General features: G+C 42.8%; 1 protein-coding gene across 1 annotated transcript in view; it reads right to left on the bottom strand.

The window, feature by feature from the left end:
* Nucleotides 1–5,146: 5,146 nt before the first annotated feature.
* csf1rb (colony stimulating factor 1 receptor, b) overlaps nt 5,147–17,349 on the bottom strand; it is a 46,448-nt gene continuing 34,245 nt past the window's right edge. Inside the window, exons 11-22 of the mRNA XM_079238081.1 lie at nt 16,649–16,775; nt 15,900–16,001; nt 15,698–15,808; nt 15,346–15,505; nt 14,507–14,580; nt 14,286–14,374; nt 12,676–12,798; nt 7,678–7,789; nt 6,971–7,070; nt 6,099–6,204; nt 5,914–6,022; nt 5,147–5,831 (exon numbers count right to left, since the gene is read on the bottom strand). Of these exons, the coding sequence (XP_079094207.1) occupies nt 5,755–5,831; nt 5,914–6,022; nt 6,099–6,204; nt 6,971–7,070; nt 7,678–7,789; nt 12,676–12,798; nt 14,286–14,374; nt 14,507–14,580; nt 15,346–15,505; nt 15,698–15,808; nt 15,900–16,001; nt 16,649–16,775 (1,290 nt within the window). The 3' untranslated portion in view covers nt 5,147–5,754. The remainder of the gene's footprint in view (nt 5,832–5,913; nt 6,023–6,098; nt 6,205–6,970; nt 7,071–7,677; nt 7,790–12,675; nt 12,799–14,285; nt 14,375–14,506; nt 14,581–15,345; nt 15,506–15,697; nt 15,809–15,899; nt 16,002–16,648; nt 16,776–17,349) is intronic.

The following is a 17,349-nucleotide window of genomic DNA, read 5'->3' on the forward strand; positions in this document are numbered from 1 at the left end:
CAATACATCATCAATCCGTCTTCTTGTGAACATAAGTGAACATAACTGTAATCAGGAAGCAGACTCACCTGTTTCTCCTGCTGCAGACTTCAGATCAGTTCCTCTAACTGTAATGATCTGTTATTGACTAATGGCTCATAACCAATACAGCAGCTATAATCAATAACACGGTTGATCGTCTGGTGAGCGTCCAGGTGGTCCTCTCAGCTGGGATCAGGTCAACATTTACTCATCAGTTAATACATAGAACTTATTAATCTCAATAATTGGCATTAAGGAGCTCACCGTAACGACTTCCTGCTGCTCTGGGTTTATTACAGTGTGAAGTCCAGCGGCAGTAAACCTGTCAGGTAATCTACTTTCACGTGGCTCCGCCCCCTGCACTCACCTGTCAGGTAATCTACTTTCACGTGGCTCCGCCCCCTGCACACACCTGTCAGGTAATCTACTTTTTACCTGCTTAGGTAAGAGTCCGTACCCAATTATTTGTGGCAGAGGACTGCACTGGAGAGCCTCACTGAGCCCAGCTGCTGACCCGGCCTCGGTGCGGGAAACAGCTTTGGGGTTCATTGGCTGTGGCTCCACCCCTAGCTTTGGGGTTCATTGGCTGTGACTCCGCCCCCTAGCTTTGGGGTTCATTGGCTGTGGCTCCGCCCCCTAGCTTTGGGGTTCATTGGCTGTGGCTCCGCCCCCTAGCTTTGGGGTTCATTGGCTGTGGCTCCGCCCCCTAGCTTTGGGGTTCATTGGCTGTGGCTCCGCCCCCTAGCTTTGGGGTTCATTGGCTGTGGCTCCGCACCCTAGATGCCAGCTGGGCACCGGAAACGTGAAACAGCCAGAAATTGTCCGGTTCATTTTCTTTTTTTCAATCATGTTCTTTTACATTTTTTTTTTTACATAAATCAAACATAAACCATCATAAATCATCATCCTCCATATTGGACCTATCACATTGTATTTATGCAACCTTGGGACCCAAGTGACTCTGTGAAGGGATGGGTCCGCAATATTTATATTTATTATGATTAATAAATATGAATTAGGGGACCCTAGAGTTCTCCAGCTCATATGACCGTGATATACCAGACCCTGTTGTCCTTGATCTCTAGTGAATTGCCTTTACTTTATTTGATTGTATTGTTCGGTGCCTTCCCATCCTCCTCCAGAGTAATACTGCACATCTTTAGAAAGATTAAGACCTAAAGCATCTAAATCTGCAATAATAATAATAATAGTCACAATAAACATAAACAAGCATCAACATTATTGAAGCTTATTCAGTCCAAAAACTCTGTTTTTCGGTTCAGAAATTGAAAAATGACTTTAACCTGAAACTTGCTCGCCCCTTAACACACTTATGTAACTGACCGTCTCCTCCGCATGTCATCTGATGCGCTTTCAGACGAGTCTGAGGACCAATGAGTGCAAGACACCGATACTAATCAGATGCTCTTACTGTTACTGTTAGACCCACACAGTCTCTATGGCAGGGGTGTCAAACACACGGGTTGGGTTCTCTGTGTTCCGGTTTTATTCTGAAGTCCTGTCTTGTGTGTCCTGTTCCCTGCACTTCCTGTGTGCTGATTGTTTCCTCCTGTGTCTAATCACCCACACCTTCCCCGTGTACTACACTCTGTGTTTCTTCTGTTCCCTTGTCTGGTCGTACTCTGTGATACTGTGTGTGTGTTCCTCCGTGTTCCTCCTTTCAGTTAGATTCTAGAGGTTTTTGAAGCCTTGTTATGTGTTTTGTTTAGAATAAATTATTATTTTTTCACTGCATCTCTGCATTTGGGTCCTCTCTCCGAGCCTCGTATCCGACCCGCCAGGGGGTCCAGTCCGGCCCGCGGGATAATTCTTAAAATATTTAAAAAAGAAAATGAAGGAAAAAAAAAAAATGAGCTGAGCTGCAAACCACTGATCCTCTGATTTAAAGTCGGGCATGCTAATCATCGAACCACAGTCGCAATGATTTGGATAACTGACATTACTAAGGATTATCTTAAAAGAGAGAGGAGAGCCCAGGCAGGTAAACAGTGGGTTGATGTCTGAATGTTTGGTCTTTATGTTTCTAGTTTATGTATAAAGACCTTAAAATAGAGTTTCTCATGCAAAAACCTAAAGAAACATTGTCATTATGTATGAGTTATTATGCTGTGATTTTACTGGTCCGGCCCACTTGAGATCAAAATGGGCAGCATGTGGCCCCTTCACTACAATGAGTTTGACACCCCTGCTCTATGGTTACAGGGAAGTTACGTTGACTGAACTTGTTAGGGGTACGTATGAGTCTTTTAGTGAAACGTTTTTAATGTAAACCGACACGTATCTTCTAACGAGGGTTACAGTACCTTAGCAATGAAATGAATCTAAATGAATTAGATCAGAACTGTAGATGAGGAGATAGCACAGTTTTAGTTTTGAAAAAACACAATTCTCAGGGACAGAACACACCACATCATCAGGGACACAACACATCACATCATCAGATACACACCACACCACACATCATCAGGGACACAACACACCACATCATCAGGGACACAACACACCACATCATCAGGGACACAACACACCCCATCATCAGGGACACAACACACCACATCATGAGGGACACAACACACCACATCATCAGGGACATAACACACCACATCATCAGGTACAGAACACACCACATAATCAGGGACACAACACACCACATCATCAGGGACACAACACACCACATCATCAGGGACACAACACACCACATCATCAGGGACACAACACACCCCATCATCAGGGACACAACACACCACATCATGAGGGACACAACACACCACATCATCAGGGACATAACACACCACATCATCAGGTACAGAACACACCACATCATCAGGGACACAAAACACCACATCATCAGGGACACAACACACCACACCATCAAGGACAGAACACACCACATCATCAGGGAAACACCACATCATCAGGTACAGAACACACCACATCATCAGGGACACAACACACCACATCATCAGGGACACAACACACCACATCATCAGGGACAGAACACACCCCCAGCACAGACTCTTCGCGCTCCTGCCATCAGGCAGACACTACAGGAGTCTGAAGTCCAGAACCACGAGACTGACAAACATTTTCTACCCGCAGGCCATCAGCTCTCTCACACATACACACACACACACACACACACACACACACACACACACACACACACACACACACACACACACACACACACACACACACACACACACACACACACACTGAACTGTGAACGGCTGCTGCTGTGACATTCATGTCACGGCCATGCTTTGGATATTGTATTGTAGCAATGCATAGTGCACTTTACACTTTATACATATTGTTGTGTAATACTGTCACTATATTTTGTGCCTCATCTTTATTTTTTTCCTTAAAGTTTATTGTAATTCTGTGTTAGGAGGACCCAACAAAATAAGTTTTTCATTGTATGGAATAACTGCCTGTTATCTGCATATGACAATATAAACATCTTGAATCTTGAATATTGTAAATATAAAGTATATGTAGATACATAGAGAGACATACGAGTAGTAAGGTCTCGTATGCTCCTTTACCCTGGTGCTCCAATCACTATGGTAACCAGTGACCTGTGTCTATGACGCAATAGCTGCTCCATCACAAATATAGAAATGACTCCTCAATAACCTGGTAATATACATATATATATATATATATATATATATATATATATATATATATATATATATATATATATATATATACATATATATATATATATATATATATATATATATATACATATATATATATATATATATACATATATATATATATATATATATATATATATATATATATATGTATATATATATATTGCAAACGTCTTCTGGCAGTAGTCGCCACACCATCAACATTTCTTGAAGTCACTGCGCTTCACTTTGGGGACATAAAAGAGCTTGGGATGGAGTCCTACTTTGGGAGGGGTTCATGTTTGCATTGAATTTGTTTATTAATAACATCTGGTGTTTGCAAATGACTGTTTGGTTCTGTGTACTTTTTCCTTTTGCCATTCTTTCAAACTCTACGCAGATTTAACAACAGATCTGCCCATCCCTTAATTTAGTGTTGTGCTTTTTCTCTTGAGTTGAAGTAGGAGGGTGAATTGTTACATGTTAGTATCTGAATCAGCTTTAATGGCCATGTAAGTTTGCACATACATGGAATTTGACTCCGGTTTCACTTTGCTCTTTGTACTTATTCACACACACAATATACAATAAACAGGATAAATATAAAAAATACATTAAAGACATTAAACACAGTAGTCAAAAAGTGCATATGGTGCAGATAGAAGAATTCTGATTAATTGTTCATCAGGGTGACAGCCAGTGGAAAGAAGCTGTTCCTGTGTCTGGTGGTTTTGGCGTACAGTGCTCTATAGAGCCTACCAGATGGCAGGAATTGGAACAGCTTGTGTCCAGTGAGGGTCTACAGGGTGGAGGGTCTACAGGGTGTGAGGAGTCTACAGGGTGTGAGGAGTCTACAGGGTGTGAGGAGTCTACAGGGTGTGAGGGGTCTACAGGGTGTGAGGAGTCTACAGGGTGTGAGGGGTCTACAGGGTGTGAGGGTCTACAGGGTGTGAGGGGTCTACAGGGTGTGAGGGTCATATAAATATGTTAACCTGTTAATATATCATATGCTTATATATCAACATGTTAACCTGTTAATATATCAATATGCTAATATATAACATATACATATGTTAATATGTTAATGTATCAATATGCTAATATATCTATATGTTACTATTCTAATATGTTAATATTCTAATATGTTAATACATTAATATTACAATATGTTAATATTCTAATAGGCTAATACATGAATACGGTATATCAATCCAATTATATGCTAATATGTTAAGATACAAATATTATAATATGTATAATATTATAATACACAATATAGCGTATACATCAATATGCTAATATGCAAACATGGAATATGTTAATATGAATATGCTAAAAGTATATGTTAATATTATAATGTGGTAATATGGAAATGTCCTCATATGTTAACACTTGAATATGTGAATATGCTAATATGGGTTGTGATGTCATGAGTCCTGCAAAACAAAGCAATCTCAGTGTGCTTTTGGACAGAATTTATTTAAAGACATCAAATAAAAAATTATAATATGACAATTACAGTGTTTATTAATTGCAGAAGAGAAAGTGTGTTAATATGATTAAACATGTATTTAAAAACATTAAAACAATTAAAACATTCATACACCAAAATCAACACAATGAAGGTTACCCATGTAGCAGATCTCAGAGCAGATCAAAGGATCCAGAACCAGGAGATCTACAACCAGAAGATCCAGAACCAGAGGATCTAGAACCAGAGGGTCCAGCACCAGTGGATCCAGAACCAAAGGGTCTAGAACCAGAGGGTCTAGAACCAGAGGATCCAGAACCAGAAGATCCAGAACCAGAGGATCTAGAACCAGAGGATCTAGAACCAGAGGTTCCAGAACCAGAGGATCCAGAACCAGAAGGTCCAGAACCAGAGGGTCCAGAACCAGAGGATCCAGAACCAGAAGGTCCAGAACCAGAGGGTCTAGAACCAGAGGGTCTAGAACCAGAGGGTCCAGAACCATAACTTTAGTGTGTTTGCTTGGTTTAGGGAACATCTGTTCTCTCTGAATCTTTGAGTAACAGGTTTCATTTCCAGTGTCTTCATTGGACGATACGATCAGGACAGCTGGTAGATGTTCTTCATCATTGGCTCCTTCTCGTCTTCGTCATCATCATCGTTGTCATCATGGCGGTCTAAGAGAATCAAAAGGAGGTGGAGTCAGAGCAGATTCATACAGGTGAACTGTATCTGAGCAACAGCTGCTGGTTGAATCACCTCTCCGGGCGCGTTCCTCTCCTCTCTTCAGGGTGCCTCCTCCACCGACCTCTTCCTCCCTCCTCTTCTCCTCCTCCTCCCTGCACTCGTTGAGGTTCCTGTATGTTGACTGGTGGGAAGAGACACGAAACGTTCATGGTCTGCTAGACAAAGCTCAGGGCCCAGTTTACACACAGGCATCTCACCTGGTCGTTGGTGGAGGGGAGGAGCCTGTCGATGAGCTGACCAATCATGTGGAAAGTGGGTCTGTCCGTGGGCTCCAGACTCCAGCAGAGCGTCATCAGCTGGAACCTAAGGATCAAACAAAGACCTTGTCAATCCGCTCAGAAGGACTCTGGTGGACTCCATCAGGAGGAGTCCACCAGAAGGACTCCATCAGAAGGACTCCATCAGAAGGACTCCATCATAAGAACTCCATCAGGAGGACTCAATCAGGAGGACTCCATCAGAAGGACTCCATCCGAGGGACTCCATCAGAAGGACTCCATCAGGAGGAGTCCACAAGAAGGACTCCATCAGGAGGAGTCCACAAGAAGGACTCCATCAGGAGGAGTCCACCAGAAGGACTCCATCAGGAGGAGTCCACCAGAAGGACTCCATCAGGAGGAGTCCACAAGAAGGACTCCATCAGGAGGAGTCCACCGGAAGGACTCCATCAGGAGGAGTCCACCGGAAGGACTCCATCAGGAGGACTCCATCAGGAGGACTCCATCAGGGGGACTCCATCAGGGGGACTCCATCAGAGGGACTCCATCAGAGGGACTCCACCAGGAGGACTCCACCAGAAGGACTCCATCAGAGGGACTCCATCAGGAAGACTCCATCAGAAGGACTCCATCAGGAGGACTCCACCAGGGGGACTCCATCAGGGGGACTCCATCAGAGGGTCTCCATCAGAAGGACTCCATCAGAGGGACTCCATCAGGAGGACTCCATCAGAAGGACTCCATCAGAGGGACTCCATCAGGGGGACTCCATCAGAGGGACTCCATCAATAGGACTCCATCAGAAGGCCTCCATCAGAAGGACTCCATCAGGAGGATGGCGGCCTGCTCACATCTCGGCCGGAGCGAAGTCTGGCTGGTCCATGTGGCGGCCATCTTGGATCATCTTGTAGAAATTGGTATCCACGGCAACATTCGGGTACGGACTTTTACCTGAAGAGGTAACAAAGGATCAGATGAGCTGTCATCCAATCAGAGAGCTTCAATTCTACAGGGTCCTTTATAGTGTGTACTTTTAGTATGGGCACCATAAAGTACACACTATAAAGTATACACGAATAAACACTATCGTGTTTACTTCATCGTGTGTACTTTATAGAGTGTACTTTTAGTATAGGCACCATTAGTACACACTAAAATACACACAAATAAACACTATCGTGTTTACTTCTTTGTGTGTGCTTTATAGTGTGTACTTTTAGTATGGGCACCATTAGTACACGTTATAAAGTACACACAAATAAACACTATTGTGTTTACTTCATCGTGTCTATACTTAGAAAGTACTCAACAAAAATATAAGCAGTTTTATTTAGTGACTTGTGAGGAATTACCTCAAATGACACATATGTGTAATTAATAGTGTATTTTAAAACTTCTACATATGTATTGTGTACTTTATAGTGTCTACACTTAGTGAGCAGTTAATAGTTGGCGAAGTGGTGAGCAGATCGTCCTTCAATCAGAGAATCGGTGGTTTGATCCCCGGTGCCTTTGGGTAATAAATCATCATTCTACAGCTTTTCTAAGACGAAGTTACCCAGAGAGAAGGTCTCCCACAGCAGGACCCCGTAGGACCACACGTCACTCTGGACCGTGTACACGCACTGGAAGATGCTCTCTGGAGCCATCCACTTCACCGGGAGACGGGCCTGTAAACACAGGAAGCAGTCAAAATAAAAGACAGGAAGCAGTCAGCGTAAACACAGGAAGCAGTCAATGTAAAACACAGGAAGCAGTCAATGTAAAACACAGGAAGCAGTCAAAATAAAACACAGGAAGCAGTTAACGTAAACACAGGAAGCAGTCAACGTAAACTACAGGAAGCAGTTAAAATAAAACACAGGAAGCAGTCAGCGTAAACACAGGAAGCAGTCAAAATAAAACACAGGAAGCAGTCAGCATAAACACAGGAAGCAGTCAATGTAAAATACAGGAAGCAGTCAATGTAAAACACAGGAAGCAGTCAAAATGAAACACAGGAAGCAGTCAGCGTAAACACAGGAAGCAGTCAATGTAAAACACAGAAAGCAGTCAGCGTAAACACAGGAAGCAGTCAATGTAAAACACAGGAAGCAGTCAGCGTAAACACAGGAAGCAGTCAATGTAAAACACAGGAAGCAGTCAAAACAAAACACAGGAAGCAGTCAGCGTAAACCACAGGAAGCAGTCAACGTAAACACAGGAAGCAGTCAAAATAAAACACAGGAAGCAGTTAACGTAAACACAGGAAGCAGTCAATGTAAACACAGGAAGCAGTCAAAATAAAACACAGGAAGCAGTCAGCGTAAACACAGGAAGCAGTCAAAATAAAACACAGGAAGCAGTCAGCGTAAACACAGGAAGCAGTCAAAATAAAACACAGGAAGCAGTTAACGTAAACACAGGAAGCAGTCAACGTAAACTACAGGAAGCAGTTAAAATAAAACACAGGAAGCAGTCAGCGTAAACACAGGAAGCAGTCAAAATAAAACACAGGAAGCAGTCAGCGTAAACACAGGAAGCAGTCAATGTAAAACACAGGAAGCAGTCAATGTAAAACACAGGAAGCAGTCAAAATAAAACACAGGAAGCAGTCAGCGTAAACACAGGAAGCAGTCAATGTAAAACACAGGAAGCAGTCAGCGTAAACACAGGAAGCAGTCAATGTAAAACACAGGAAGCAGTCAAAACAAAACACAGGAAGCAGTCAGCGTAAACCACAGGAAGCAGTCAACGTAAACACAGGAAGCAGTCAAAATAAAACACAGGAAGCAGTTAACGTAAACACAGGAAGCAGTCAATGTAAACACAGGAAGCAGTCAAAATAAAACACAGGAAGCAGTCAGCGTAAACACAGGAAGCAGTCAGTGTAAACACAGGAAGCAGCCAACGTAAAACACAGGAAGTAGTCAATGTAAAACACAGGAAGCAGTCAACGTAAACACAGGAAGCAGTCAACGTAAACACAGGAAGTAGTCAACTTAAACACAGGAAGCAGTCAACTAAACACAGGAAGCAGTCAACGTAAACACAGGAAGCAGTCAACGCAAACACAGGAAGTAGTCAATGTAAACACAGGAAGCAGTCAACTTAAACACAGGAAGTAGTCAATGTAAAACACAGGAAGCAGTCAACTAAACACAGGAAGCAGTCAACGTAAACACAGGAAGCAGTCAATGTAAACACAGGAAGCAGTCAATGTAAACACAGGAAGCAGTCAATGTCAGAGGTGTCAAGTAACGAAGTACAAATACTTCGTTACCTTACTTAAGTAGAAATGTTGGGTATCTATACTTTACTGGAGTATTTATATTTCAGACGACTTTTTACTTCTACTGCTTACATTTTCACGCAAATATCTGTACTTTCTACTCCCTACATTTTAAAAATAGCCTCGTTACTATTTCATTTTGATTTGTTTTCACTCCGGCTTGTCATCGTTCAAAAACACACACACAAAAAACCTCTCCGCCCCGTTGCCCACAGATACGTGCGCGCGCACACAGGTGAGTGCTGAGCACTGAGCACACACACACACACACAGCAGCGGACAGAGAGCGTCGAAAAATATGTCGCGTGAAAAGTAGACCGCTATATCTGCGTTTTAAACGCTCCCAGGGTGAAAATGCAACAGCAGCTCTCCTGTGAGGAGCAACCGGAGTTCTCCTCGCACCGGAGCAGCTCTCTGAACCCGGAGCAGGGCCCTATTTCTCTTACCTGGCTAAACAAAGTCAAGCAAATGTCCTAATCTCCATCTTAAATTAGCGAGATGATTGACATCAGGCTATCTGGGTTTCTTCACGGCTGATCCGCGCTGAAACGGTCTCGTTCATTCTAGCCAGACGTCAGTCATCTGGATAAATGCGCCGCTCCTCTTCAGAAGGGATAATAATGGAGCACTGACACCACGATGTTCTAACAGTACAGTGGCAAATAAACTCAGAGGAACCTCTTTTTATTTCTCTGCTGAGAAGCAGGAGATGATCATGAAGGCATATGAGGAAGTCAATACCGTAGTCATTCACAGCAAACGCGTTGCGAATATTCCAACGTTTTTGCAACATTGTTGCCGTGCACGCAACTTTTCACAGCGCCCCCGCTGCGAGACATAAGCATCGCAAATATATCAGACAAGTTCAATGTGTCAGCGTTGAGAAAATGTATCGGCGAATTTGAAGTGCTTCATCACCCAAATCAATCAGATTATATTTATGAATAAATATATACTTATGAGGATATATGTACTGTATGCACGTATGAATCATGTAATATATATGTGTATATGAGTTTGAATATGTGTATGGGCGGATCAGTATGTATGCATTATTCATAATCAGAAATTCAATCAATTGAAGCAGTGAAAATAAATTGTGTGTGATTCTCTGTATTCTTACCACGATCACCTTAATCATGTTCTACAATAATGATATGTATGGTGTACTAATAACACTGTCATATAATTATGAGTGCTTTAACACATCCATAAGTTTCTTAAGAGCTAAATAAACTTAAGAACAGCGCGGCATACAGCGGCTGACAGTCTGTGTCTGAGATGGGCGATCAGCTGCGCCTGTGGTGATCAATGTCCGCGGCTCGAGAAGCTCTCTAAATAAATTATTTCTTGCCGGCAAAATCTATATCGCCGCGTACAGGAAGTCATGATAATGTAAAGGATGGATCCTGGCGATCTGGAAGAACTCTCTCCCTATAAAACTAATATAACTAATATCGCTCCTTCATCAATGAGCTCGTCTTTTCCTGCTGTTGCGTTTCTCAAAATAAAAAAAACAGATCTAAGCTCAATATTGAGCATGAATTGAGAGAGGCCGTATCAAATCTACAACCCCGTTTATAACATATGTGTCGAGGAAAGTAGTTCACTGCAGCCACTAATACTGATACAACCTGATGGTTCACATATCTGCACTCATTCTGTTTTGTTTGGCAAAAAAAATTAAAAGCTTATTGTTTTCCACAATGAGCTATTTAGTAGTAACTAAATATGAGTTATTTTTTGCACAGATAGAACTTACACAAAACATTGTCTGATGGGGCAATCTGATTTACTTGAAAGTGATTGCAATTTTCTTTATTCTGTTATTATAAAAGCACAGATGAGTCACACAATTATGTTATTTACAGAAAAAGTTTGAGAACCACAGCTTTAAGTGTTTGTGTCGGAGTCGCCGCCGCTGCCTATTTTGCACTATTACAATACTTATAGGCAACTAGTTATCATGTCTTCCGCTCCATGAAACGCATGTTAATGCTCAGTACACATATGGTACTTTAATGTTTTGCATTGTAATAAAATGTGATCATTTTAAATGGGCATATATGCAGCTGAAACGGGTAGCCTAGTGCATCCCACATTTTTCAACATAACATTTTAAAACATTATAGTCATTGTGGCCTTTATAAAAATGATTGTTTGGGGGAGGTGGGGTAGTGCACTATAGGCCCCTGAGACGCGGCTTAAGAGTTTGTCCTTGATGGAGAAAAAACATTCCCCTTACATTACTTTTACTTTTATACTTTTAAGTAGTTTTTAAACCAGTACTTTTACACTTTTACTTAAGTAAAAAGCTTGAGTTGATACTTCAACTTTTACAGAAGTATTTTTAAACCCTAGTATCTATACTTCTACTTGAGTAATGAATGTCAATACGTTTGACACCTCTGGTCAATGTAAAACACAGGAAGCAGTCAATGTAAAACACAGGAAGCAGTCAATGTAAAACATAGGAAGCAGTCAATGTAAAACACAGGAAGCAGTCAATGTAAAACACAGGAAGCAGTCAATGTAAAACACAGGAAGCAGTCAATGTAAACACAGGAAGCAGTCAATGTAAAACACAGGAAGCAGTCAACGTAAACACAGGAAGCAGTCAATGTAAAACACAGGAAGCAGTCAATGTAAACACAGGAAGCAGTCAATGTAAAACACAGGAAGCAGTCAACGTAAACACAGGAAGCAGTCCAAGTAAAAGCCAGAAACTAGTCCAGTGGTTCTCAAAGTGTTTTTGTTTTTGACTCAAAATTGTAACAAAATGGTCCATATATGATATATGATATTTATGATATTCATTGAAAAACATTTTTGTGACTCCTTCATCCGTGCTGTTTCAAATAATATAATAAAGAACATGTAAATCCCTTTCAAGTAAACCAGATCGCTCCATCAGACAACAACTAATAACGTGCAATCACTTTGTTAGATCAATGCAAATAAAGTTCCATCTGTACATATTGTGGCTTCAATTAACTTTGCACTGAATGTCTTTTCAAGATAAAAACAATAAGGTTCAACCTGTGCAAACAGAATGAGTGAGATGTGTGAGCATCAGGTTGTGTCAGTATCAGTGGGGCAGTGAGCTGCTTTCCTCTACACATCTTCATAAACGGCTCTCAATTAATGCTCAATGTTGAGCTAAGAACTGTTTTCTGTTTTGAGAGACGCAGCAGCAGAAAAGGGAGGGGAGGGGTTAACCTACATACACACACACACACACACACACACACACACACACACACACACACAGGCAGGAACACTCACGTTTCCCTGCACGATGTAGCTGTCGTCGTTGCGGATGTCTCGGGCCAAACCAAAGTCACAGATCTTTGCCACACAGCGGTCGGTCAGCAGGACGTTCCTGGCTGCTACGTCTCTGTGGATACACTGAGACAGACAGGTGGACACATAGACAGGTGGAAACACACACACACAGGTGGACACACACACACACAGGTGGACACACACACACATTTACAAATGTTTTACTGCTGATTGCAATGAGACTGATAAGTCTGATATGTGTGTTTGTCTGTGTGTGTGTGTGTGTGCGTGCGTGCGTGCGTGTGTGTGTATGTGTGTGTGTGCATGTGTGCGTGCTTGTGTGTGTGTGTATGTGTGTGTCTGTATGTGTGTTTGTCTGTGTGTGTGTGTTTGTCTGTGTGTATGTGCGTGTGTTTGTGTGTGCGTGTGTCTGTGTGTGTGTATGTGTGTGTGCGTGTGTGTCTTTGTGTGCGTGCGTGTATGTGTGTGTGTGCTTGTGTGTGTTTGTTTGTGTGTGTTTGTGTGTACGTATGTGTGTGTGCGTGCGTGTGTGTTTGTGTGTACGTGTGTGTGTGTCTGTGTGTGTGTCTGTGTGTGTGTCTGTGTGTGTGTACGTGCGTGTGTGTCTTTGTGTGCGTGCGTGTATGTGTGTTTGTTCGTGCGTGCGTGTGTGTTTGTGTGTATGGGTGTGTATGCGTGCGTGTGTGTTTGTGTGTGTGCGTGTGTCTTTGTGTGTGTATGTGTGTGTATGTGTGTGTCTGTATGTATGTTTGTCTGTGTGTATGTGTGTGTCTGTATGTGTGTTTGTCTGTGTGTGCATGTGTTTGTGTGTGCGTGTGTCTGTGTGTGTATGTCTGTGTGTGTATGTGTGTGTTTGTGTGTGCGTGTGTTTGTGTGTGCGTGTGTCTGTGTGTGTGTGTGTGTGTCTGTGTGTATGTGTGTGTGCGTGTGTTTGTGTGTGCGTGTGTCTGTGTGTGTGTGTGTCTGTGTGTATGTGTGTGTGCGTGTGTGTCTTAGTGTGCGTGTGTGTATGTGTGTGTGTGTGTGTGTGTGTGTGTGTGCATGTGTTTGTGTGTGCGTGTGTCTGTGTGTGTGCGTGTGTGTCTTTGTGTGCGTGTGTGTCTTTGTGTGCGTGCGTGTATGTGTGTTTGTTCGTGCGTGCGTGTGTGTTTGTGTGCATGTGTGTCTTTGTGTGCGTGTGTGTATGTGTGTGTGTGCGTGTGTGTGTGCATGTGTTTGTGTGTGCGTGTGTGAGTATGTGTGTGTATGTGTGTGTGTGTTTGTGTATACGTGTGTGTGTGCGTGTGTTTGTGTGTGTTTGTGTATATGTGTGTGTGCGTGTGTGTGTGTGTTTATGTGTATGTGTGTGTGCGTGCGTGCGTGTGTGTTTGTGTATATGTGTGTGTGTGTGCATGTGTCTGTGCGTGTGTGTGTGTGTGGGCGTGTGTCTGTGTGTGTATGTGTGTGTGCGTGTGTATCTTTGTGTGCGTGTGTGTCTTTGTGTGCGTGCGTGTGCGTGCGTGTGTGTGTCTTTGTGTGCGTGCGTGTGTGTGTGTGTGTGTGTGTGTGTGTGTGTGTGTGTGTGTGTGTGTGTGTGTGTGTGTACTTACATTCCTGGTGGACAGGAAGTCCAGACCTTGCGCCACCTGGTAGGAAAACCTCATGAGGTCGCCGAGAGAAACACTGTTTGTCTTCACACCTGAGAGACAGACAGGTAGTCAGACAGACAGACAGACAGACAGACAGACACACACACACACACAGACACACAGACAGACAGACAAACAGTCAGACAGTCAGACAGAATGTTCAGGTGTGTGCAGGTTGTTACCCAGGTGTGTTTGTCCTGGACTCTGAACTGGTTGCATCTCCTGATACTCTGAACAGCAGGAGATCCCACTGTCACTACACACACACACACACACACAAACACACACACACACACACACACACACACACACACACACAAAATAAAAAACATTGATCACAACGACTCAAAGGCCAAGATGACAGCAACACTATGTATATATGTATATAGATAATTGAACAAACGTTCTAAAAAAGTTCATTATATTTACTGTTATTGTAAATCAAAAAATGTCTTTTCACATATTAGCATAACGTTTAATGAAGCTTTTCACATATTAGCATAACGTTTAAAGACACTTTTCACATATTAGCATAACGTTTAAAGACGCTTTTCACATGTTAGCATAACGTTTAAAGACGCTTTTCACATGTTAGCATAACGTTTACTGAAGCTCTTCACATGTTAGCGTAACATTTAATGACGCTTTTCACATATTAGCGTAATGTTTAATGAAGCTTTTCACATATTAGCGTAATGTTTGAAGAAGCTTTTCACATATTAGCGTAACGTTAGAAGAAGCTTTTCACATATTAGTCAAAGGTTTAATGAAGCTTTTCACATGTTAGCTTAACGTTTAATGAAGCTTTTCACATATTAGCGTAACGTTTAATGAAGCTTTTCACATATTAGCGTAATGTTTGAAGAAGCTTTTCACATATTAGCGTAACGTTAGAAGAAGCTTTTCACATATTAGTCAAAGGTTTAATGAAGCTTTTCACATGTTAGCTTAACGTTTAATGAAGCTTTTCACATATTAGCGTAACGTTTCATGAACTTAATGTGAGCAGAAGGATTCAGACCTCCTGAGTCGGGGGCTCTGGGCGGCCATGTTCTTATACGGAGCCTCGGCCTCCACTTCCTCCACGCCGAGAAGCGACGCCATGAAGTCCTGAGCGTTGGCCCGCAGGTAGTTCAGCAGGTCGCCATGGCTACAGTACTCTGTGATCATCAACATGGGACCTGAGGGGTGGGAATGAGACGTCAGAGGTCAGAGGTTAGAGACGATGTTCACATCATCAGTTATCTCCGACAACCGGATAAACAATAGTGACTTTGTTTGGGACAATTTATGTCTATTTATGTTATGCCTTCGTGATCCGGATAATTTTATATTATAAAAAATAATATGTGTAGTTCTAATAATGGCTTTACCTCCTTGAGTGCAGGCTCCCAACAGGTTGACGATGTTGTCATGGTGGCCAAGATGGCCGAGGATCTTCAGCTCCGACATCAGCGCCTCCCGTTCCTCCGAGTGAGCGCTCGCTGTTTACGGATACACAAAACGGGAATCACAACAATGATGTGTCATCCATGTATGAGTGGTAATGATGATGATGAAGATGTGGGGACCGACGTTTGAGCATTTTCACGGCGACTCGAGTGGCGTCGCCGGTTCCCAGGCCGTACGCCGTTGCCTTGACTACCTTTCCAAATGCTCCCGAACCCACAACAGCACCTGGCAGACAGAAAGGAGGTCAGAATAACCCACCAAACCACACATGCTCAGTCGGGAGCGTATCACTGTATTTTGGGAAGTTTGGTTCATGCACAACTTTACATTTTGGTGGAAATTATTGGATGGTGGATTATTAACAGAGACTTTTATTTTGAAATATATGCTGTGGCGGCGGGGCGGGGTTACGCTCAGCTGCAGAGGGAATTGAGTGAGGGTGTGGTTCAAGGGAACAGGTGCCGTGATGAGGTAATCAGCCGCAGGTAGGGGCAATTGTGTGTATGTGTGTGTGTGTGTGTGTGTGTGTGTGTCCGTTAAAGCAGGAGTAGCGTCTGACTAACGGGAGAGAGAGCGGTGAGCCGAGGCGAGTAGCTGAAACCACAGACAGCTGATCCGATACAAACAGGCAGGTGCGCTCAGGGGCGATGCCGAGAGCTCACGAGTCAGACTATAAAGCTGGTTACTAACCGAATCCAGAGTGTGTTGCCTCTTGTGCCGCCCGAGACTCACGGGTTAATGCAGATTCAATACATATGCTTCAACTCCAGCATGTCATCAAACTATTAACGATAAATTGATGATCGGACGTTTTTAAGATTCATTTCTGTTGAAATCATGATTAAGAATAAAAGCAACAAGGTTGACCCTACCGAGGCGGAGCTTGTGTCGAGGAAACTCCCACTTCTGGTTGTACGGCAGCTGGCTGGGGTCAATGAAGGTGTAGCTGTTCCCGTCGGTGCTCTCGATGATCTTCCAGCGAATCTCATATTTGGGTTTCTGAGAGAAGAAGAAACATTTTACAGTGATGAAGTCATCTGCCAGTGTTTGTTTGAAGATGTTCAATTTCACTTCTCGGGGACGGAAACATACCAGATGCTACCTCAGAGACCTCTTTATGAGAGCATGAGACTTATGAGAGCATGAGACCTCTTTATGAGAGCATGAGACCTCTTTATGAGAGCAGGAGACTTATGAGAGCATGAGACCTCTTTATGAGAGCAGGAGACTTATGAGAGCATGAAATCTCTTTATGACAGCATGAGACTTATGAGAGCATGAGACCTCTTTATGAAAGCAGGAGACTTATGAGAGCATGATACCTCTTTATGAGAGCATGCGACTTATGAGAGCATGAGACCTCTTTATGAGACCATGAGACTACTTATGAGAGCATGAGACCTCTTTATGAGAGCATGAGACCTCTTTATGAGAGCATGAGACTACTTATGAGAGCATGAGACCTCTTTATGAGAGCATGAGACTTATGAGAGCATGAGACCTCTTTATGAGAGCATGAGACTACTTATGAGAGCATGAGACCTCTTTATGAGAGCATGAGACTACTTATGAG

Source organism: Taurulus bubalis (assembly GCF_910589615.1).
Source record: "Taurulus bubalis genome assembly, chromosome: 2".
Taxonomy (NCBI): Eukaryota; Metazoa; Chordata; class Actinopteri; order Perciformes; family Cottidae; genus Taurulus; species Taurulus bubalis.